The 23,630-nt window shown below is 40.4% G+C and overlaps 1 protein-coding gene across 1 annotated transcript in view; it reads right to left on the bottom strand.

The window, feature by feature from the left end:
• Positions 1–537: 537 nt before the first annotated feature.
• ABCA9 (ATP binding cassette subfamily A member 9) overlaps positions 538–23,630 on the bottom strand; it is a 58,376-nt gene continuing 35,283 nt past the window's right edge. Inside the window, exons 22-40 of the mRNA XM_044921847.1 lie at positions 23,480–23,613; positions 20,853–20,990; positions 19,391–19,498; positions 17,084–17,257; positions 16,783–16,896; positions 14,331–14,450; positions 11,722–11,790; positions 11,179–11,270; positions 9,867–9,972; positions 9,160–9,277; positions 8,349–8,440; positions 5,970–6,130; positions 5,507–5,582; positions 5,339–5,433; positions 4,315–4,434; positions 3,989–4,129; positions 3,044–3,123; positions 815–870; positions 538–685 (exon numbers count right to left, since the gene is read on the bottom strand). Coding sequence (XP_044777782.1) covers positions 587–685; positions 815–870; positions 3,044–3,123; positions 3,989–4,129; positions 4,315–4,434; positions 5,339–5,433; positions 5,507–5,582; positions 5,970–6,130; positions 8,349–8,440; positions 9,160–9,277; positions 9,867–9,972; positions 11,179–11,270; positions 11,722–11,790; positions 14,331–14,450; positions 16,783–16,896; positions 17,084–17,257; positions 19,391–19,498; positions 20,853–20,990; positions 23,480–23,613 — 2,093 coding nt within the window. The 3' untranslated portion in view covers positions 538–586. The remainder of the gene's footprint in view (positions 686–814; positions 871–3,043; positions 3,124–3,988; positions 4,130–4,314; positions 4,435–5,338; positions 5,434–5,506; positions 5,583–5,969; positions 6,131–8,348; positions 8,441–9,159; positions 9,278–9,866; positions 9,973–11,178; positions 11,271–11,721; positions 11,791–14,330; positions 14,451–16,782; positions 16,897–17,083; positions 17,258–19,390; positions 19,499–20,852; positions 20,991–23,479; positions 23,614–23,630) is intronic.

Raw genomic sequence — 23,630 nt, forward strand, 5'->3', positions numbered from 1 at the left:
AACAAACTCTGAATTACAAAACACAAATACTTGTTGGGATGAGTGCCAGGTGTTTATAAGGAAGTGTGCTGTGTCACCGTATTGTCCACCTGAAGTCAACATCACACTGTACGTTAACTAACTGGGATTTAAACAAAAACTTTAAAAAAAGCAAATACTGTGCTGTTGTTCTGTAATCACCGCCTCTCTTTCCCCTAAAATCAGGATTAGGTCTTACTTTGTACTTGCGCACTTTATCCAAAAGGATAAGAAAATATTCAAAATTTTGATGTTGAAACAAAGAAAATAAAGCAATCTCTGTGTCATCTTGAGAGATCCAAACATTCTACAACAAAGGCATTTTCGATTTACCTCCGTATGACATGTGGGATTTAGTTGCGAGTACAGAGGCCCCATGGTCCGGTTTTGAGATGGTTCTCACTGCCTTTTCTCCTTAGTCCTACTATCCATCATGTTATTGAGAAAAATGGGGACATGAGTTTCAAAAGCATTTTGTATCATATCTGAGATAAGATATATTAATGACATAAAATATTATCTTTAAAAAGAGGCATAAGACTAAAAACAAACATAGGGTATTTGGGCTTTAAGGGTCTTCCTGTGGGAGGAGTTTCCTCTTCACTGAAGGGTCAAGTTCTTCCTCAAAGTCATCCAGCTCCTGTTCCTTGGAGAGCTCCAGGAAAACCTGAGACGGACAAGAAATAAAGAGGGAGAGAGGCCACGCTGCCTCCGTAGCTCCAAGTGAGTGCAAAGCGTCCACTCACGTTGTACATTTATAGTGCATGAATGAACCAAGTCACGCACACTGACCCACCTGCTCCAGGGTGGACTGGGAGAGGCTGTACTCCTCCAGGTCGAAGCTCTGTTTAACTGCAGAAGGACGGACGGACGTTAAGAGTTCATCTATTTTTTTATTTGGAGAGTTTTACCAAGTTATGCACAAAATCTACATACATACAGATTTTAAACATGAAGGATAAGGTAATAAATATTCTCGGACTAAATATGGAAAGACAGGTGCTCGCTTGGGCAGCACATATGCTAAATATGGAAAGGCAAATTCACCCTGTGGTCTTGTAACAGGATGGAAATACTCTCCCATTGTCTTAGAGTTTGGGCCGGGGCATACCAGACTGGAAAACAACGTGCAAGGTCCCAGACCACCTATGCCGGATGAGTGGAGAGACAGTTCCCCCCTGTGCTAGAACACTACCATGTGCCCCTCAACATTTGCCTTCACTCTCTCTACTCTGCTCTTTGCTCTACCGGCTGACTTAAGAGGCTTTTTCTGGTGGTTTCCACCAGTGGTAGCTCATGAGGAGGGACAGAGGAGAGGGGAGGTCAAGGCCTTTATTCCTTCCCTCCCTCCCTGATAATCAACTTTGTCCCTTGATTAAAAGTCACTGCTTCTCACGAGGTCACAAATTCTACATGATTCTACTCCCGGGTTCCAGCCATTGCTTCCTCTCTTAGTCCCTTTGGACCTGAGAATGGCAACACTTCTGCTAAGTCTAGCCTTGGGTCATTGCACTGTGCCTTGCCCCTTGGCAAATGGTCCCTGCCTAAACCAAACTTTGTCAAATTATCCTAATTTTGAGTTGACCATCTGTTATCAATGTGGACTGTGATTAAGACCCCCAAATGTGCAGATACATAAAAGGAAGAAAATAATGAACCGAGAGGTAAGACTAGAAAGCAAAGGTTTCTTGTGGGCAGTTGTCCAGATTGCTGTGGCATTTCCTTTCTCCCCTCCATGGACAGAGGATCTGGTGGGATTGACCTGTAATCTGGGGACATGGGATTGGGTCCTTGCCTCAAGTCTGGGAACATGTAAAAAATTGTGGACAGTGATGGCCCTGTACTTGCAGAGTTTGGAGAGGCCAAGATGCTGCATCCAATGGAGGTCCTCCAAGAGATCTCTTGGAAAGGGAAGGGAATTCCAAGAAGTGGCCCAGAGGCTGCAAGAGACCAAGAGACCAAGAGGAGAAGGCATCACCCACCCCAGAGTAGAAGCTTTAGTCAGAGGTTACAGATGGGAGGGAGAGGGAGTCTTCAAGGAACTCCTCTCTGCACAGGAGGCCCTCATGCCGTAGTCCGGCTCTAATGAGCAAATCAAGCTTTGCTGTCATATCTTTTCTTCCCTCTCCTTACACTCCACACCAGAGAGGCTCAAAAAGATCGATGAGCAGAGGAGGAATAAGATAAGAAGGGAGATAAAACCAACCCTCCCACCTCCCTAGCTTCAAGTCTCCAAATATTAAGCAACTAAGCAACTCTGACCTGGAGTGGGCATGCAAGGCTGGAGTTCTGTGCAGTTTGCAACACCCCAAAGCAATCTGATGCTATGGGGGAGTGAGTCTATGTAGCAGGACACAGGAATAGTCACAGGACATGGGTTGTGCTCACACACGACGGGGTCTACATCATTCAATAAATGTATTGCAGCTGAGAAGGTAACTGTGTCTCACCTAACATTTGGAGGGAAAAAAATTGCTAACTTACATTTCCATGACACAGTGGGGTGGAAAACTGTGATAAAAAGTTAGGTTCCCCCCCCCCAAAGCAGAACTTTAGTTTTAGCAAATGAAACACAGCAGAAGGAATCTGAGGTGGGAGGGAACATGTTTAAAAGCAGAAACATTAGAAGGCTCTGAAGAAAAGGCTCACTGTACTCTAAGGATGTCTTTGTGGATACTCCAGCCCTAAATGCCAATGATCTCTTCCCTCTAGAGTCTTATTCAATTAGGACAGGACTTCTCAACCTTGGCACTGATGACATTTTGGTCTGATCCTTCTTTGCTGTGGGAGGGAGTGGACCTGTGTGCATTGTAGGATATTTAACATCATCCCTGGCCTTGACCTATACCAGTCGCACCCCCCAACTCCAGCCCCAGTTGTGACAACCAAAGGTATCCACAGACATTACTGAATCACTCCTGGTTGAGAACCATCATTAAAAGTCTTAATACTTCTTATACTGGTTTTATGCAAGATTTGAATTTCTCTGTTTCCTGGAGTCCTATCTCCAAACAGTCACTCTTACCTATCTCTAATTTGAAGAAAGCTTGCGATAAGGGGTGCACATCCTCAACAGGCAACTTATAGACCATCAGGGAGGAGTACCTGCCAGGAATGGAGAGGGAGGCTGAGCTCCATGTTTCAAGAAGACAACCATTAATGGATGCATGTCTAAAAAGCAGCAACAACATCACCAACAATTTGTCTCAATGTACGTGTCTGCAGAGCCATGGATACAGTGATAGCGGGAATGTTCTTTAATCAACAAGAAGTCACTTTATTCAAGCAGAAGCAGGAGGGGGCTCTCACAGTATGGCTCCCTTTTACTCTTGGGAGGAATGGGAGACAGAGGAGACCAGCAGCACTTGCACCCCGAGATGGTGAGAGGCAGGATGACTTATCATCCTTCTTCCTTAGTGAGAAGAGAATAGCATTTAAGTACAAAGAACTAAGTTCACCTCCTGGCTCCACCACTAGGATTTGGCTGATCAAAACGACCTCAAGTGCCATTACCGATAATAATAAAAATGCTAAGAGCCACCACTCACTGAGCTTTGACTGATGCCTGGCACCAGGTCCCAGCTTCAGACAAGTGGTCGCATTTAATGGGCATGGTTTTACCCTCTAGAAAGGATCCAGATGACCAAGGTCCATGCACACATTAGGACCTGGCACATGATAGAGCCACCAGGAATGTGAATTCCCTTACAACAATCAGCTTCCCAATCAGTACTTTGCTCTCTTATATCCCTCCTGTGAAAAGGAAATTCCCTTGGAATTGGGCCTTTCTCTAATAATTAATCAATAAATAAAATCACAGTTAATTAATTAGAGATTAACCTCTAATTAATTAAGTCACAATTACCATAGAGTTGAAAAAAAAAAAGAAGAATGATCAAGTAAAGATTTTATTTCTCTTTGCCGTAATAGAAAAACAAAAAAGATGAAACAAGCCAACCCCTGTGTTTACCTTTCCTGCCGAGCAGCCTGGGGGAAAAGTCTCAGAATTTCACAGTGGAGGGGCTCCACCTGGGCAGGGGTCTTCACCTTCATCTCTAGCAGATACTCTTTACCAAATTTGCTTTTCAGGTGTTGTATGGAACCGATACATCTGGAGGTAGGAGGAGGATGAAGTCAAGGAAGAGAAGGAGAAGATAAATCGATTGCCAGTGACTTTCAGCCTCTGGAGTCCAGGGCCAGGCCACTCCAGCCCCTGACAGTGATAACCCTGTGCAGGGAAATGTCCTTTGCTCAAGGCCCACTGGGAGCCAAGGGTGGGTTTGGATGGGCACCCACCTCAGCCTTCCGGACACCATGATGGCCACGCGGTCACACACGGCCTCTGCCTCTGCCATGTAATGAGTGGTCAGGAGGGCGCCCCTCGCCGTGTTCCTAAAGGTGGCCCGGATCGCCTGCCTAAAGGGAGGTTAGGGGCAATGTTAGCTGGTGGCAATGCTCAACGTAAGATGTCTTCTCATCTTTTAAACATGTTTTACCAGCACACATGAAATAATTAGTGAATTCAGTTTAGACAAAAAAAGGAGTTTTGGAGGGACAGCATTCATGTAAATACCCAAACTATCGGGTGGGGTAATATAATTCAGAACATGGCTGGTGCTGAAGGTAGAAGATGATACTGGGTAAAAGGTTATTTAGAAAAATGCTGAGGGACGCCTGGGTGGCTCAGTCGTTAAGCATCTGCCTTCGGCTCAGGTCATGATCCCAGGGTCCTGGAATCGAGTCCTGCATCGGGCTCCCTGCTCCGTGGGGAGCCTGATTCTCCCTCTGCCTCTGTCTCTCTCTCTGTCTCTCATGAATAAATAAATAAAATCTTTAAAAAAAAGAAAAGAAAAATGCTGAATTCCAAGGATATGTATGAGAGGGCAGTGGGAAGAAAGACAGAAAATGAGGAGCACTTATTTAAAAGCATGATAATAATGATATAAACCCTAAAATACAAAACAGCAGATTTCAGAATTGTCCTAAGAACTTGGGATTTTTTTTTTCCTCACAAGAACTGTGTATCAGGTGATGCTGTAGAAATTGAAACTGAATAATAGACTGATGTGGTTGAGTATAAAAATGGGCCATGCATACTCCGAAGATCTACCATGAAAACAAGATTCTTAAGAGTATTAGGGTGTTAGAATTATCTTTTTCTCCTTAATAAAAACTGGCTGTGATAGGGCATCAGATTTTTCGCCCTTAATATTGCATTTCCTGATAATGGGTTGTCTTTTGCCTTATAAACAATGATTTTGAAGACTAGTTGTTATAGGACTAATCAGTTCACTTAGGATTACTCATGACATCTCCTCACCACATTTGCTGCTGCCCCTCGGGGTCCATGCCCGTGGATGGCTCATCCAGAAGCACCACCAATGGGTTTCCCAGGATGCTCAGCGCGAAGCACACCTGGAACGAGAGGAACAGCATATCTGGCACTGACCTATGGGGTGTGCAGAGTAACACCGAGCCCTGTTCCTACCTTCCTCTTTATTCCCTCGGATAAGGCCTTCACGGGCAGCTTCAGCTGGTCCTGCAGCTTGAGCGCATCCACCAACCTGGAGGAAGCAGAGTGAGTCAATCCACATTACCCCCACACTATGAGGAATGTGTGGGGAATGGGTAAATCAGAACAAACACTATATAAGAGACATTTTTAAAAAGAGTATTCAGAATGATCATAAAATTGAAACTACCTAGGATACTTTATGAGCCTTTTATAGTGGTCAAATTCATATTTTTCAATGACATCTTTCCATATTAAGGAATAATCAATAATATTTTTCTCTCCAGGCTTAATACAACACTCCACTGGCTTCTTGATAACTACGTCTTCTCCCACAGGTGTGGAGTCATTGGTTAGAATCTCCCTTCCTTAATTCTGTGGGAACATCTTTCCTATCACATCCCCCCAGTAGAGAACCAGTGTGTCTCCCCCCACGTACCGTGTGATGGTGACTGTGGCGTCCCCTTTCTTCAGCCCTTTGATGGCGGCGAACACCTCTAGATGTTCCCTCACTGACAGGTTGGGCCAGAGCACGTTCTCCTGAGGACAGTATCCCAGGAACCCGAGGGAGTCGCCCTCACTGCTCCCTTTCAAAATCACCTGCACAAAAAGTTCATTCCCACATTCAGTCCAAAATTGTGTATACACGCATATGGGCACATGAGTGCATAATTCAGTGATGTCCTCCTCATACACACACAGCTGCCAAGAGTGCAAATGTAAATAAGTGATCACTTAGCTGTAGGCGAAAGATGGCAAAAACTCAATAAATCAAAAGGAACATATTCCACATTGTCATATCTCTCTATAGACTTTATTTCCAAGTCCATTACCTTGGTTGGATTCAGGGTGGCTTACTTGGTTGTTCATTGTTTGACTTCCTTCACTGATCCAAACATTCAAAGGAGTAGATACTTGTTGAGGATTCTATGTCCCCAATGTTAAACTAGCTATAATTATAGGATCTGTTGCGCAAGTTTATTGTGAGCATTAAAAATGGCAGTGGTTCTCAATCAGGGGCAATCTTCCTTCCAGAGAACATTTGGTAATGCCTGGAGATGTTTTTGGTTGTCATACTTGGGTGCTGCTGATATTGAGTGGATAGAGACCAGGGATGATGCACAGGACAGTCCCTCACACACACACACACACACAAACCTAGACCAAAATGTTACCAGTGCCAAACTTAAGAAATCCTGAACTAAGATAATAAATGAAGAGTCCTGGCACTAGTCTGGCACAAAGGAACCAGTAAATACTAATAAATAGCATTTATTATTTTTATGAGCCAATCACTGTGCTATATGACAATATTAACAGGTCATGTGTACCAGTGCTTACTATGTGCTAGAATCTAAGCGTTTTATGTGTTTTGAATTACTTTATCCTTGGAAAAATCCTATATGACTCAGGTATTAGTTTTATCATCCCTGTTTCACATAGGAGAAAAGTAACATGTGCATAGATTTAGTAACTTGCAGAAGGTCACACAAGGTAAACCTGGGAGTTAAAGCTGGACTCTGCCTTCAGAATCCAAGCCCTTAACCCCAACTCTATGTTGTCTTTCCCCAATACAAAGGAGGAGAGAACTAGTTAATGTGGGCTCACAGAGCTTTCGATCTAGACAGAGAAATGGAAAATAAAAACAAGTAGACGCATATGGGGATGAATTATAGCCCCTGCTTAATGCTTTCAAGGCAATAAACGTGATAAAGAATAAAAAGGGAAGATCCAGTGTAGCCATGAGTGTAGTCAGGGCAAATCCTTTTGCGGAGGTAAATTTTAAAGTGATGAGAAGGAGGTAACCAAGTACAAAACCGAAGGAGGAGCACTCTAGCCAATGGAAAAATAAACCCAAAGGTCCTACAGAGGGACGATGACCAAAGGCCAATGTGAGCAAGGGGTGAGCAGAGCCCAGATCTTACAGGGCCTTTTTTGGCCATGCTAAAGATTTTGGATCAATTTTTTTTTTAATTTTTTGTTGTTATATTAATCACCATACATTATTACATCATTAGTTTTAGATGTGGTGTTCCATGATTCATTGTTTGTGCATAACACCGATTTTGGATCAATTCTAAGTGAAGGATGATAAGCAGGATAGTGACATGATCTCATCTGCATCTTTTAAGGACTGTTCTGGCTGCTGTGTGAGGCAAGAGGAGAAATGGAAAGACAATTCGGAAACTTATGTTGCAATCCACACGCCTACACAACCTCTCTTCATGGTCCCACTCCCTCTGCCCTCAACCTTCTGTCAAATGTCAGCAGCAGGTCCTCCTCAGTGTTGTGGTCCCTGTGGATCTCCGGCCATCATGTTATCCAACTTGGCCTAGACGTACTGCCAAGTGACATTCACATACCATTCTAGCTTTTGATTGGGAATTTAGACAATCCTTATTTTTTTTCTCTAATCTATGACCTCTCTTTTCTGAATAAATCCTGGATCTTGGCAATTCAATTCAACAAATTCTTAGGATACATAAGTCAACAAAAAATAAAAAATAAAAAACCCAAAGATCTCTGACCTGAATAAAGCTAATGTTCAGCTTTACTTTTACCAAAACACTTCCTTTTAATATCACTACTTTTCATTCAATAAAACATATGGTGTAGATAACATGGAGCCCTTTTTGGCAGCTCACTATTTTTGGAATTAAGGAGAGAAGTTTTTAATTAATCCTCTTCATTCCATGCATAACTCAATGGATTCATAAGAAAGGATCATTTACGTATTTTTAAGACTGTCATCAATGTTCACGGGTTAATGCTTGTTCAAGGCAGCATTAATGACCATATTTCTGTGTGGTTTACTTACCTGCCCTGCGGTTGGATTTGTATCTCCAATTATCATCTTAATAGTTGTACTTTTACCAGCTCCATTGTGTCCTAAGAGCCCTATAACTTCACCTGAAAGAAATAGGTATGCTTAGAACTTCAAATAATTACAATAAATCTAAAAGCAAATACTATTGGAGGGCTCACTATGTGTCAGGCTCTGTGTCGAGTGCACGAATGCATTAATTCATCTGTTCTACACACACACACACATCCCTAAGCATTGTTACTGGCTTCAATTTATAGGCAAAGAAACTGAGGGGTAAGGAGGATGTATAGCTTGCTCATGCCCATGGTCATACAGCCACTGAGATGCTGAGCTGGAACAGAAACAAATTTTGGTCCCAAAGTCTGTTGCATTTAACAGACACTTTCACAAAATGTGCTCTTTGTTAGAATGGAGACTGCACTGCTGTGTCCCAGTGAGTTCCCTCTTGCGTATATTCCCTGTTGTGAAATGAATGGTACTTTGAAAGCTGTAACATCCTTCTTAACTGCCTCCTTTTTTTCTTTTCTTTTCTTTTTTTTTTTTTTTTTTTGGTGTTCTTTTTTTGTTTGTTTGCCTGTTTCAACAGAACAGACAGAACTGTCTTCTTAGGCAAAGAAAAAACACTGTTATTATAACTGAGGCTTTTAAGCAGGACGGATCTGTGTGTGCCTGTGGATGAGTGGGCTGCCTTTCATGCCTATCAATAGATGGCCCCAGATTCGGGTACTATTATTTCCTCCCAAAGACCTCATCTTGGGAGGTCAAGATAGCTCTGCCAACAGTTAAAACTACTGTCTCCAACCTTTTTTAACACAGAAAGAGACATTTCTTATGGCCACTTTTTTCTTCCTCTTAGCAAAGCAGTTTCTCTTTTTGCCTGCATATTCCTTCCGTAGACAGCTAGCAATGATGACGGGTTTCTGTAGAGACAAGTAAATAACAATGGGGCTTTATTCTTACCTTGAAATGAGTGAGTGCGTCATATTCCTTCCAACCACATTTTTCCCTGTACAGAATCATGACTCAGACAAGTCCTTCCCCCAGAAACTGCCATTTTCAAGTGAAATTTCCCAATCTATATTCCTGCAGGGAAATAACATTTGCACCGTATCGCATGATCTGTGCTTCTCTTTCTCAGAAAATAGGAACAGAGACATCCACCAAACCGATAGGACTGTTAAGACACACACTCACACACACACATGCACACATGCACACAAACACACATATACCTCAGATGGGCTCTCTCCTCTTGCAGTAAGCTTTACTCAGTTCATAAGACTCACAATGTCTTACTTAGGTTTTGTAATGTGTAGCTTTTCTTACCCAAAATACAACCCTGAAAAATGAATTAACAAGTCTGTGCCTGTGTGTATGTGTGTATTTCCCTTGTTCTATCTCTGTGGACATTGCATATTCAGTGAAGTCAAGTGATGAGCTATGTGTGTAAGGACGAAAGAACCACAAAGTGTTTTTCAAAATATTGATGCATGTTTTTAGTCGTTCTACCTCATCAAAGTCTTCAACAGTCCCAGCATTTGTGGTTCTCCTTCTTTCTATCTGAATATCTTCATCCTCTCCTTCGGGTTCTTCTGGGTTTGGAAAAATGCCACTGCTTCTTGGAGAAATTCTAAAATCAAAACAGTGTGATAATAACAGGTTTCCAGTTGAAAAACTTGTAGCAAAAATGAGCTTTCTGTAGACTGCTCTCAATTATGTGAATGGGTTCACTGTGGGTACAACATAACCCCCATTTTTCAGCTCTGTGCCATCTGCCTTGCAAACAACCTGGTGCCATGATGAGTCAAGTGATGCAACTCTTGCTTTTTCCCTAGGTTTACTTTTCCTTGTTGGTTGTGACTTTTAAAAAACATAATAATAATAATAAAACAGGACACATTCTCTGGCAAAAGATTTTGGGGCACAGTTGTGTGAGAAAGGCATCTAGGAACTGTATTTTTGGCACAGATATTTTGGAATTCTGAAGACTTTGCGAGAACTGTGGATTGAAACATTTGGAATTTGAGACATATCCCAGGAAATCCAGGACACATAATCACCAGTATGTGAGCACTGTCCCTTCTTAGGAATGTTTTAGAATCACTCCTTCCTGACTGCTATCTATCTAGTTATTTCCTTCATCACCCCCACCACTGATTACTGCTGATTCTCATCTTCTCCCTCCTTCATGCCATCACAAATTGCTGCTGTCTGCTGATTCTTGCCACGCTCCTGCCCTACCACCTACTTTACAGTTGAACTTGATTCATATTTTGTGAGTTAGGTGAGGTTTCCAAAACACACCTGTCTTGATTTCCCATTATGTAATTTGCAAAATCTTTCCTACGCTTCTCCATTCCAACACCCTCTAAAATTCAGCTTTAATTTAATTTTCCATTATCTTCCAATACAAACTTTCAAGTTCTTTCCAGCTGTCCACTCAAATCTACAGGAAGGTGGCATTTGTATCAACTTCTGTTCTTTTGCTCAGACTACCCTACCTTCCTGGACTGGCTACACTTACCAATTGTTTATCTATACTTACCAACTATTTTAAAGATTTTGTCTTTCGTATATAACTTTCTTTTAGTATGTCAATGAAATTCCTTAATTTTTCAGCGTCTCACGTGTGCTGATGTGGCTTCCCTCATTAGATTGTAAGCTCATTAAAATATCGTGAATTATAATAATTTTGTACACTATACAATTCCTAAAAAAAATCCTGTGCAGTTATTTTTACTCAATTAACTTAAGCATATTAAAATGTTTTTAAACAATGAATATTAAATAAAACATGAAATTGTATTTGAATTTTCTCAACCTGAACGCGGGATCTTTTCTCATTGATTTCTTCCTAAAGTTCACTTCCAGACACCGGAGAACAAAAACAAAAATGCAAAAATGAAGGTAAGGCTAAGGGGAGAAAAAGACAATCAATATTAGAAATCACCATAAAAACAAGTTCAATATTGGAATTTATTTAAGGAGTTTGATCATATGTACAAAGATAGATCTGATAACATTTTGACAAGTTTGAAAGACAATCAGTTTAATACCCAATGAAACTCTCAGAGCTAGCTTCACTGTTCTTCAGAGAAGCTGCAATAGACAAGATAGTAGTAAGTTGGTACCCAGACTATTCATGCCATTGAGAGTTTGGGCTCCACACTCCATGTCAGATGATTGTTATAAAGAAAGCGGTCCAAATTTTAAAGCCTCTGTATGTGTGTGTGTGTGTGTGTGTTGCTTCAGATGCCTAAAATACTGCATTTTTAAGTGCCAAAGTTAAACTTTTTAACTTAATGCTAAGCAAACAAATGTGTCCCCCTCATGCAAGAACATTTAAATGGAAATGTATTCTTACTATTAGCAGTGCCAGAAACACAACTTGATGTTCTGAAGCTCCTAAATAATCCATGGAGTCAGGAGAAATCTGTAAGATGAGGAAAAGTAGGTTTAGATGAACATTTATCTGTTCTCAAATCTCATCTCATGTAAGATACATTAATGTCCTTTTAATGACTTTGCCAGCGTTCTCTCGTGCATCAGGTAAAAGTCGATTTCCGACTGTGCTATGTGTCTTCCTTGCTTCCAAAGTCACTCAGTAACCTCCTCTCCTGTGCTGGCCTACAGGCTCAGATGCTTTTAGAACACTGTGAGTCAGCATGATTCTCCGTGCTAAGAGAATCCTGGGTGGTGCTGGGGACCATTGAAGCCATGGGCAAGATCTGTCTTAAGACAAACCCTCTTCCCTAACTTTTACCTGCCTTTCTCCCTACATTTGTGCTCCTTCCCTAAGAGCCCTGGAACCAGTACATTGCTCTGTCCCTTGCTCCACCCACTCTTAAGAATAATCATGACAACTCTTCATGCAAAGACAAAACTCTTCACCTGGAATTTGGCATGGTTTTCATTAGATTTATAACACATGCATAATATACAGAATATACATGCATAACACATAAGTGCATGATTTTCATTAGATTCACAATACATTCTGAAACATCCCCCAACTCCCTTAGTAAATAAAGAGTAAAGAGCCAATTTTGTTTCTTGAGCTGTATTTCCCAGGACTTTTTTCTGAGCAATGTTAAGCTGACATAGGAAATCTCTATCACAGCCATCCATCATCTAGAAAAGATGATTATATTTTTCTCATTGAATGGTTTTCCAGGACACTGACATTATTTCAAATAATCTTGTTCTCCTATGTGCCTCTGTCACCCGCTTCCAAACCCTGTACCACATCCAAAATCAACTTCAGGCACCCTAATCTTTGTCCTGTCTACTATGTTTTATTTTTTCAGCTTCCTTGCTCTACTACCCTTACTCCATAATTTGGAGTTGGTGACCCTCCAACCCACCAACCCCACCACTGTTCCACTGTCCATAAACCCCCTCATCTCCTTAACTTCATCATTCCCCAGCTTAGAATCTCCATGGTCCATTGCTACAATCCCTCCTTATACAGAACCACTGCTCATTGCCACATTGATTGTACCTTTATCCTTTTCTTTGTCAGACTCAACTGGGAAAACATTAATCCTGATTGAACCCAACTCCACCTGCCCTGAACTGCATCTGGGAAGGAGACTATGATAAGAGAAACTATCAGCTTTGCTGACTGCACTTGCAAAGTAGGGCAAGGGGTCTTTTAATACTCCCTGTCAATTCTATGGTGATCTACTTTCTGAAATAATTGTTTACATCTTTTCCTCTATCCTCAACATCCCAACACCCCTGTTCACCTCACTTTAAGTTGATAACTTCATCTCTTTCCCTAAGAAAGGAGGATCACTCAGAAGAGAATCATGCGTTTACTACCATCAAAGCCACTAAATTACCTGCCTCTGGCTGTGATCTTCATAAATAGATGAGATGTTCTTGCTTTGATGGAAAGCAACCTCTCTGCTTGGGTGCTATATGATGTTTTTTTTTTCTCAGCTGTTCAAGAAGTTGGCTTCTTAGGTAGTTCATGTCTCTCTTTTCATCAAAATTTTCTCTCCTATAAGCACGTTATCTCCCTTCTTAAACAAAAATGTAGTTTCCTCATCCATCTACTTTCCCATCTGTTACTCTTTTCAGTGAAACTAGAAGTAGGTGTCTTTATCGCACTACTTCCTCATATTACAATATCTACTAAGCTCGCTCTTGTTAGGTTTGTTGTTCACCCTTTCCTTGAATTCTGTCTGGTTAATACCACCGATGACTTTCATGTAGTCAAATCCAGTGGTCTCTTCTCAGTCATCAACTTTCTAGACCTCTCGTTTGATGGTTGAATCACTCTCTCCTTCCTGAAATATTCTTTACTGCCATCTGGCTCATATCCTTCTATATGGATACTTTAAGTGTTTAAGGAGAGTTTCTGAGAAGAGATTCTGGCGCTCAACAGTTCCCCACTTTTTCTCCTACCTCATGGGCTCCTCCTCAACCTGACTGGCTGACTCTTCTTACCAATCTTTAAATTTTGGAGTCAAGGCCAAATCTTTGGCCCACTTTTTATTCGAACTATACTTACTCTGTAGGTTATATTATCTAGTGCCATCACTTAGGTATCATTTATATGCTGATGGATCTCAAGTAACCACATGCTGGATTTCAGACTCATACATCCTACTGGCTACGTGGCATTTCCCATTATGTGCCTATTAGGAATCTTAAACCCAATATGTCCAAAATTAACAGAAAAAGTACATCTCATTAGGCTCCCAGTAGGGTCATTTGGTCCCAGGAGAGAGGGTTATCACGAGAACTATAAAATTCCACTACTGCAGAACCACCCTTGACCTTCATGAACCAAAGCAGAGCTTCTTGTTGAATAACATGACTCTTGCCTGTGGTAAGAAAATGACCTTTCCAAGACAGAGATTTCAAATTTTGTAGATAAGGACTCCACCTACATTTCTACAATATCCTAGGGTATCTCCAATGCCACACACTTCATGACCTGAGGACAGGTGTGAAATTACTTACCTCAGAGAAAATGAATAGAGAACCAATCAGTGTGAAAGGTGGTATTAATATGGTGCAGAGAAATAACCCTAGAAATCCATATTCATTTAGATCCGTAGCAACTATCGAGAAGATGGTGATCTAAAAAAAAAAAAAAAAAAATGCATCCTAATTTCACTAAAGTGTAAAAAATCTGAATTTTAGTATGTTTTCCAAGAGGGTGGGAATTCATCTTGTAAATGTTCTTATTTTCAACCTTCCCCTCACACGGCAGTACTGCCACCATGTTTTTTTTCTTTGCGACACAAGATTGTATCAGAATTCTGTATTTGATTGACTATGACATTTTTAAGACACACCAGGGCTTCTCAAATTCAGTGTGCATGCAAATCAGTTGGAGTTCTTGCTGAAATTCAGAATCTGACAAGGGGGCTCTTTATCACACATTGCTCAGCCTTTTTCTTTTTTTTCATTTCACAGGAGGTCATAGACATCTGTTAGGGTTTAAACATACCAGTTATTCATTTTCACAGCTGCACATTATTTCTTTGAGTGGATATGCAAGAATTCAACAATTTTGCCTTTAGAAAATGTGTTGTTTCAATTTCTCTGCTCCTATAAATAATGGCATACATAAATCCTTATCTATTGACACTCTTAATCTTTATTTTTTTAAGATTTATTTATTTTATTTTAGAGAGAAAGAGAGAGACTGAGCACAAGTGGGAGGAGCCGAGAGACAGGGAGAGAGAATCTCAAGCAGACTCCACACTGAGCATAGAGCCGGACATGGGGCTCCATCTCACAACCCTGAGGTCATGACCTGAGCTGAAACCAAGAGTCCAGCACCTCACTGACTGTGCCACCCAGGTACCCCAACACTCTTAGTCTTTTAGGAAAGATTCTGAGAAATGTAAATGCAGGTTAAAATTTATGTGGATTCACATTTTCAACAGTTACTAACAGATTATTTTTCAAAACGATGGTGACAGTCTATGCTCTTATGAACATGAATGGGTGTGCATGTTACACCACCTCCCTGACACTGGGTGCTATAATTAATCACTGTAGGTGTCCTTGTTTTATTGCTGATATTAGGTGAATAGCTGCATAAATTTACTATGTACTGTAATATTTGCCATTGGTTTTTAGTAATTTGTCCTTCCTATGCTTATACATTTTACTGGGCATTTTTAAAGGAATTATATGGTGTTTTCTTTTTTTTTTTTTTTTTAAGATTTCATTTATTTATTTGAGACAGAATGAGAGAGAGAGAGAGCTCATGAGAGGGGGGAGGGTCAGAGGGAGAAGCAGGCTCCCTGCCGAGCAGGGAGCCCGATGCGGGACTCGATCCCGGGACTCCAGGATCATGACCTGAGCTGAAGGCAGTCGCTTAACCAACTGAGCCACCCAGGCGCCCCTATATGGTGTTTTCTTAATTCATGCAGTTTTCCTCTCTTAATTTGAAAGCTCCTAATAGTGAATCATCATCTCAATCTAAAATAAATCATACTGGGCTATTCCTCTTTTTCTTGTTTTAATTTATTTCTGGGTTTGCTTTGTCATCTTTTTATTTAGACAACTGTCTTTGATTTTCCAAATTAACTTATCAATGATATTCTTTTTACTCTATCTTTCTTTTTTTTAAGATTTTATTTATTTATTTGTCAGAGAGAGAAAGAGAGAGCACAAGCAGGGGGAGCAGCAGGCTCCCCACTGATCAAGGAGCCCAATGTGGGACTCGATCCCAGGACCCTGAGATCATGATCTGAGCTGAAGGCAGATGCTTAACTGACTGAGCCACCCAGGTGTCCCTATCTTTCTTAGGATTTATTACTAAAGTTATGCTCACTTTATAAAAGGCACTATTACACCTTGTGGGTTTTTTTATATAAATGTTATAACCATGATTCCCAAAGTTTTGCAATCTTCACGCACGTTTAACAGAATTCGGTGGTCTCTACCGGTGCTTTTATAACCTTTTTTAATTTTTTAAATTCTTTATTCTAATTTATTTCTTGGTCAGATTAATTTCATCCTTAAATGATTCTCCTTCCCCCCCAGCTTTATTGAGATATAATTGACATATATGGTTTATAAATATTTTCCCCATTCCATAGGTTGCCCTGTCATTTTGTTGATTGCTTTGTTTGCTATGCAGAAGCTTTTTAGTTCGACATTGTCCCTCTTGTTGACTGTACCTTTAAAATACATATTCTTAAAATTATTTAAAAATGATTTAAAAATCAGGGCGCCTGGGTGGCTCAGTTGGTTAAGCGACTGCCTTCGGCTCAGGTCATGATCCTGGAGTCCCTGGATCGAGTCCCGCATCGGTCTTCCTGCTCGGCAGGGAGCCTGCTTCTCCCTCTGACCCTCCCCCCTCTCATGTGCTCTCTCTCTCAAATAAATAAAAAAAAAATCTTTAAAAAAAATGATTTAAAAATCAAATAATATGCACTGTCTGCATACTTACAATTAAGAAGAAAAATGACCAAATACCACTATTTTTTCTCCCATTGCGAAAAATGAATGAAATCACGTATGTCAAGAAAACCAGAGATGAGACATATCCAATACTACACAGGATCTGAAAATAGAAATATTAAGGTTGGATAAGGTAAATACTACCTAGGAAAGCATTCCTACTGAAACCTCAACTTTCCAAACTACACGATAGCAAAGGTAATTTGAAGTTCTTTAGTTGAAGATAAATAATGTCATTGCATTCATGAAATATAGTCTAACAAAACTACCTCATAATTTTTGCCACTTACCTGAACTAAAAGGTTTTGAATTATAAATATAATTTCATCTGGGCTAAAAACGTAATCCATTATTTGCATCAGAAGGAGGATCAAGAAGTAGAGTGGAATATCTACCAGTGCCTGGCCAAACCAGTACGCAGAAGGGTAGAGCCCTGAAATCCGTAGCTGGGAGTGAACTTTTCTCTGGGAAAGAAAAGGAAGAATCATCAAAAGTGCTGAATAGTCGAGGCTCGAGAAGTTGTAAATATGTGGTCACAAAATCATTCATTTTTTTTTTCCTGTGTCCCTTTCATATATTATGCCGATTTAGTAAATGAGACTTTTACTGGCCACACTCCTCCTTCAAGGGGATCGATGATGCTCCAAACTGCATGGTGACTTCATCATCTGAAGGAGAAATGCACTAATATAACCAGCTCACATTCTATCACAGAATGACTGGACATTGCCTCAGTAAGATTCCTGTTCTTGTATTCACAAAGCTACTCTTCCTTTTGACACTAATGGAGACTTGAAAATTGCACAAAGATTCAAAAGATGTAGGTCTGCAAATTTCCTGTAAGATTCTTCAAATTTATGCTGGGTGTAAAGAGTCCATTAATTATTGGCATTTCATTTTAGGTCTAAGAAATGATCTTCTAACAGGTCAATTTCATTACCAACTCTTTAGGTTGGCATAAGAAGATGTCTGTTAAAACTAATAAGATAAAAATAAGACACTTATTGTCTTGAAGTAGACCACATTTTTCATTATTACATATGAAAACTAGTAAGTAGATTTTGATATTGTGACTCACTCTAAGCTATATTGCGGTGATTGCCTTAACACAAGGCTTAAAATATTACTTGAACTTTAACAGAAGCACAAAAGCAATGGAAATTTTAAACCTAAAATTGGGTCTATATAAAGACATTCCTTAGGAAAAAAGTTAGAATGGAGATAAATATTCTGGAAAGGGGAGTGTATCTGGAAAAACAGCAGGAAAAAGAATGATAGCAAGGGTGCGTTAGAGAGTTGGACATTTTCTGTTCAGTAATGTGTTCAATATATGTTTGCTGAGCCCACCATGTGCTTTGTGTTGGTCATGGGCTCTTGTGGAGTTTAAGTTGCAGGGGGCAAGAGAGATAAAGGTGATAGGCAAATAAGTGTAGTGATAGCTACATAATTAAAATTGTGAAAATTAAAATTTAAGAAGTAAAATTAAAAGTGTTAAGATAAGGGTCATAGGAGAGGTGAATTGTAATTAGGGGATTTGTCAGAGGAGTTTCCCTTATGAAGGGCCTGAGTTAGGGTCTAAGTGGTGAGTAGGAATTATACAGGTGACAGGTAAGGAGCACAGTGGGCAGAGAGCATAGGAGAGAAGACCAGCAGTGGGGAGAGTTGACCCTCTCGGGAAACTGGAAAGACAGCATGGCTGGACATAGTTATTGAGGTAATAGTGGTGTCAGATCAAAGTGGAGAAAGACGTCCAGGTCCAGATCATGCACGGCTTTTCAGGCTACAGCAAGGATTTCATTCTTGCTCTTTGGTTTGCCAAGAAACCACTGGAGGGACTTAGGCAGGTAATCAACATGATCAGGTGCGTGTTTTTAAGTAATTGCTCTGTCTCACTGGGTGGAGAATGGGTAAGGAGAAGACTAATGGGGATCCACAGCGAGCAGTTAAGGAGGCTGATGTGCTCATCCAGGAGAGACATGATAGTGGATCTCACTAGGGTGTTGAGGAGAGATGGAGGAATGTGGAAAGATTTAGACATATTTCAGAGGCAAATTCCATGACTTCACCATTAGCCGGCTATGGAGGTTAAGGAGAAAGAGATACCAATATCATGGAGTTGCCAATTCGATTTAGGTTTTAGATAAATATTCTATAAAAAAAATTTTAGTACAAGTATGTTCCAATTGAATGAAGCTAAAATGAATCTTGAAAGGGGCAGCCTTTTTCAACAATAAGCCAAAATGCTGTGGTGAGTTGGTTAGGACTGTTTAACTGAGTAACTTCACCACAATCTTAAAGCGAAAACCATCGCTCAGAGAGGCATTGTGATAATGTCAGAGGGTCGTGACTACCAATAAAAATCTAAGTGATAAACCAGATGAAAGCTGCCATTCCCTGTTAGCTGATGATACTCCTCAGCTGTCCTTCCTGAGGTCTCACAGTTGTTTAAGAAAAATAACATTTTCTTCATATTTGCCAACCTTTTATTAAAAGCATATAAATTAGGTGCACCACCTCCATAGAAATGTACAGTCATAGAGTGGAGAAGGGGTCTCTGAGTAATAAGAACATGCAAGGACTTTGTTAACTCTTCTTACTTTATAGTCCCCGATGCTGCTCATCGCAATGTAAGGAGTAAAACAGGCTGCCACAGGTATCCAGAAGAAGGCATTGCTCAGGTACCCATGCTCATAAGACGTGTGCTCCTAAAATCACGCAGAACACGTGAACTGCTAGCAATTGGACGTCTGGTTCATTTGTGCTTAATCTTAACTAAGTCATTCAAATATGTGAATTAGGGTTATAAAGAATGTGGGGCAGCCCCCCCGCACCCCCAAATCTCTATAGCTTTCCAACAGCATGCAAGAGGCACTCAACAGTTCTTACAGCTCTTTCTGAAGAAGCACAGAGGTTAATGCAGGGGTGGAAGTTAACTACCTGCATGATGGCCACATCAAGCAATGAACAAGGGAAAGGAGAGAGAGCTTGACAGTGAGGGCATCTCTGTAGCAGCCGAAGGGAAATTCTGCTCTGCATCATCGAGTGCATCTTCCTCTACACAAGCAACTGGAGTCAAAGCTAAATACTACCCAAGACAATCAGGCAGGTCACCTAGGCTGTGGCGGTCACATACGTAGAAGCTACAGGTAGCAGATACAACTAGAGAAAGCAGGATGTCTCCAGAGCAGCATTTCTTCCTGTCTTAACCTCTCCATCTTTCCTCTCTGCTTCCAGCCCCAGCAGTGGAGAAAAAAGGGGGTGGGGAGTCTGAGCAAGGTCACTCTCTCCTTTCTACTCCAGGATGTTAGACTAGAAAAGGGGGGGAAAGGGCAAAGCCCACCACTGCCCACCCACCCAGTCCACCACCATTAGGCCACAAATTGACCCTGCGGTGTTTGAATTGGATAGGAAATTGAAGTTTTGGACAGCACTGGAATAATTCTCAATAATGAAGAGTGACCAGGGAGCTGTAGAGTATGCCCATGGTGTCATTTCAAGAAGGCGAAGGGAGATTCAAAATGGCGAGATGATAGAGCTGCCCCCCCCCACCCCCACTGCTGCGTGTGAAGATTCTGTGGAGATTCTGACTCAAGATCTGAGCAGGCCTGGCAAACTGTAATTCAAACAAAAACTGCTTCTAGTTCAGCCTGTCTGCTGATCTAGTCAAAGCTGAACGTTCTTTGATGGAAACTCGATGCGCTCCAAAGAAAAATAATGCAAATAGCTGTATAAACCCGTAAATGTAAACTACATGTATGTAAAACATACACTTATTCAAGAACAAGTTCACAAAAATTAACATGATGTTATTTCAGCATTTCAAGTGTCTTCTTGAAAACTCCTTAAAGTTCAGGATAAGTGAGATAATATTATACTTACTTCAGGGGTGCCTGGGTGGTGCAGTCGGTTAAGCATCCGACTCTTGATTTCGGCTCAGGTCATGATCTCAGTGTTGTGGGATCGAGCCCCGCATCGGGCTCCAAGCTGGGCGTGGAACCTGATTAGGACTCTCTCTCTCTCTCTCTTCCTCTGCCCCCCACTCTAAAAAATTATACTTACTTCAAAATATGTGCTTCTGTCAGTCCGAATGTGTTCTGAAGAATTAAAAATTCTAAGTAGCCCATTGCTGATGATATCCATGAGGACAGGAAAGCAATTCAGCCTTTTGGTGTTACATGCTATTGAGAACCTGTGATCCTAAAATGTAACAAATATGCATTCTAAGTCCTCAGAAAGCAAATACAAAATTTAATGAAAGAATATGGTAGAAAATCGTTCGAATTATTGACAAAACAGGAAGGCTAAAGCACTAAATGTGATTAATATCACCATCACCCATATTATTTGATTAATTCCCGATATACCGCAAGGAATAATTCAGTATTTTGCTCTTTACTGACCATAGCATCAGCCGTGTGGCTATTTATGCCTAAATGCTCACAAAATGAAATACCTCAGATGCTTTTTAGCAGCAATACCATAAAACTCCACAAAGCAATGTCTCTTTGACATGGCAGTAGGCTTCCTTTCAAAATGCGATACATGCACTTTATAAATTAAGAATGCGTGGATACTTGGAAGCAGAAGGCAGGCAGCTACTGTAATGAAAGCATGGGTTTTCACAAATACTGAGCTTGCAGTAGCAATGCTGCATGTAAAAATCTCTTTTAGGGGCACCTGGGTGGCTCAGTCGTTAAGCGTCTGCCTTCGGCTCTGGTCATGATCCCAGGGTCCTGGGATTGAGCCCCTCATCAGGCTCCCTGCTTGGCAGGAAGCCTGCTTCTTCCTCTCCCACTCCCCCTACTTGTGTTCCCTCTCTCACTGTCTCTCTCTCTGTCAAATAAATAAATAAAATCTTTAAAAAAAAATCTCTTTTAAAATGACATTTTAAAATCATTTCACAGTATATGTAAGTCATAATGCTGTACACCTTAGACTTATACAGTGCTGTATATTACTTTTATCTTAATAAAACTGGGGGGGAGACATATGGTAAAAAATGTTACATCTCTCTCTATATATTATATAAAATATATGACGTGTATATACATATATATAACATGATTACTTCTTGCCCAGATAAAAAGAATGTAAGTAAGTTATTATTTGGGCATGCATTTTTGCAATCACAAATAAATCACATGGATTGTATCTAATCTAATTACTTAAAGTAATGTTTACTGATATTAAGAATGCCATTTTTTAAACTATTTTTCTGAGCACACCGGAAACTAGCCTGATTAAAACATACCAAAGACCAGTTTGATCAAAGGTAATTTCTAATTTTATTATTGGCACACAAATTATTTCTGAAAATTAACTCTGACAAGTTGCAAATGGTCAAGCATTGTAACATTTACCTGCTGTGGCTTACACATATAACACTCTCTTGTTATCTTTTTTCATTTGTCTGTCACAGGGATTTCTCCCCAAACTCCCACAGGGTCTAGGCAGGTCATATACATGTGTGAAGCAGCATGGGGATAGAGCAACTTGGCAAGTAAAGTCCAAGTCTAAACTGGGCAACTGTTTCTCAATTCCAACCACAGACTGCCAGAAATAGCATATGGAGAGATTTTTCAAGGGAAGCAGAAATGTAAATTTTTATAAGAAATACACCAATCTTAAATATTGCCAAATAAGGCAGTCCTTCTCAAACTTCAGTGAGCGTACTAATCCACAGATTTTATTAAAGTGCAAATACTCAGTAGGTCTGGAGTGGGGGCTAAGAGTCTGCAATTCTTTTCTTTTTTTTCAACATCTGGCACATAATTTTTATTTATTTACTTATTATTATCATTATGTTCAATTAGCCAACATATAGTACATCATTAGTTTTTGATGTAGTGTTCAACGATTCATTAGTTGAGAGTCTGCATTTCTAACAAGCTCCTAGGTGATCCACTGTTGTTGATTCATGAACTGCAAGTTGTAGGAAACAAATTTTTTTTTTAAGATTTTATTTATTTATTTGACAGAGAGATAGAGAGCACAAGTAGGCAGAGTGGCAGGCAGAGGGAGAGGGAGAAGCAGGCTCTCCGCTGAGCAGGGAGCCTGTCGTGGGGCTCGAGACCAGGACCCCAGGATCATGACCTGAGCCGAAGGCAGCCGCTTAACTGACTGAGCCACCCAGGTGCCCCGGAAACAGAAATTTTTTAGTATCAGATAGCTGAATATAAATATTTATCTAAAGATTTGACCCATTTGTATAAAGTTTAGCAGCCAAGACTTGAGCTTTTTTCCCATAAAAAATAAACAAAAGTCTACTGTAAAAAAATTAAGAACGATTTTTTTTTTTTTTTTTGGTAATGGAGCTGCAGTTCACGATAGATATTAATCAGACTTCTTATTAGAGGATTCCTCAAAGTGTCATTTGAGTTGAAATCCAATTGAGAGTAAGATTTAAGTTCATTATTAGAATGGAATACAATCTATAATAAGATTTAAATTCATTGTTAATAATAGTGCATACAATTTAATGAGGAATAAAATCAAACAGCATTTCATTCTGTGTTGTTATAATGGAGGCTATGGGCAAATATTTGCAGTACAGCTTCTCCTTTTACAAATGAGAGATATCCCATCTGTTTGTGTTAAATTGGCCTTTCATGTCCGTTGTTAGGTATTATTCAAATGGCGTCCATACCCCATCTTTGGTGAGATGCAACAGTCAGAACCCAACATACCTTGTCATCACCTGACACAGTGATAACACCATTGTATGATAGCTCGTTTGGGCCACTTCTAGTTCCAAAGGCATCCACTTCCAAAGCTATGTTCTGTTGCCTCAGTGAATGTATAAAGTTATCAATACTTGACCCTATCATGAAGGTAAAA

Source organism: Neomonachus schauinslandi, chromosome 15 (assembly GCF_002201575.2).
Source record: "Neomonachus schauinslandi chromosome 15, ASM220157v2, whole genome shotgun sequence".
Lineage (NCBI taxonomy): Eukaryota > Metazoa > Chordata > Mammalia > Carnivora > Phocidae > Neomonachus > Neomonachus schauinslandi.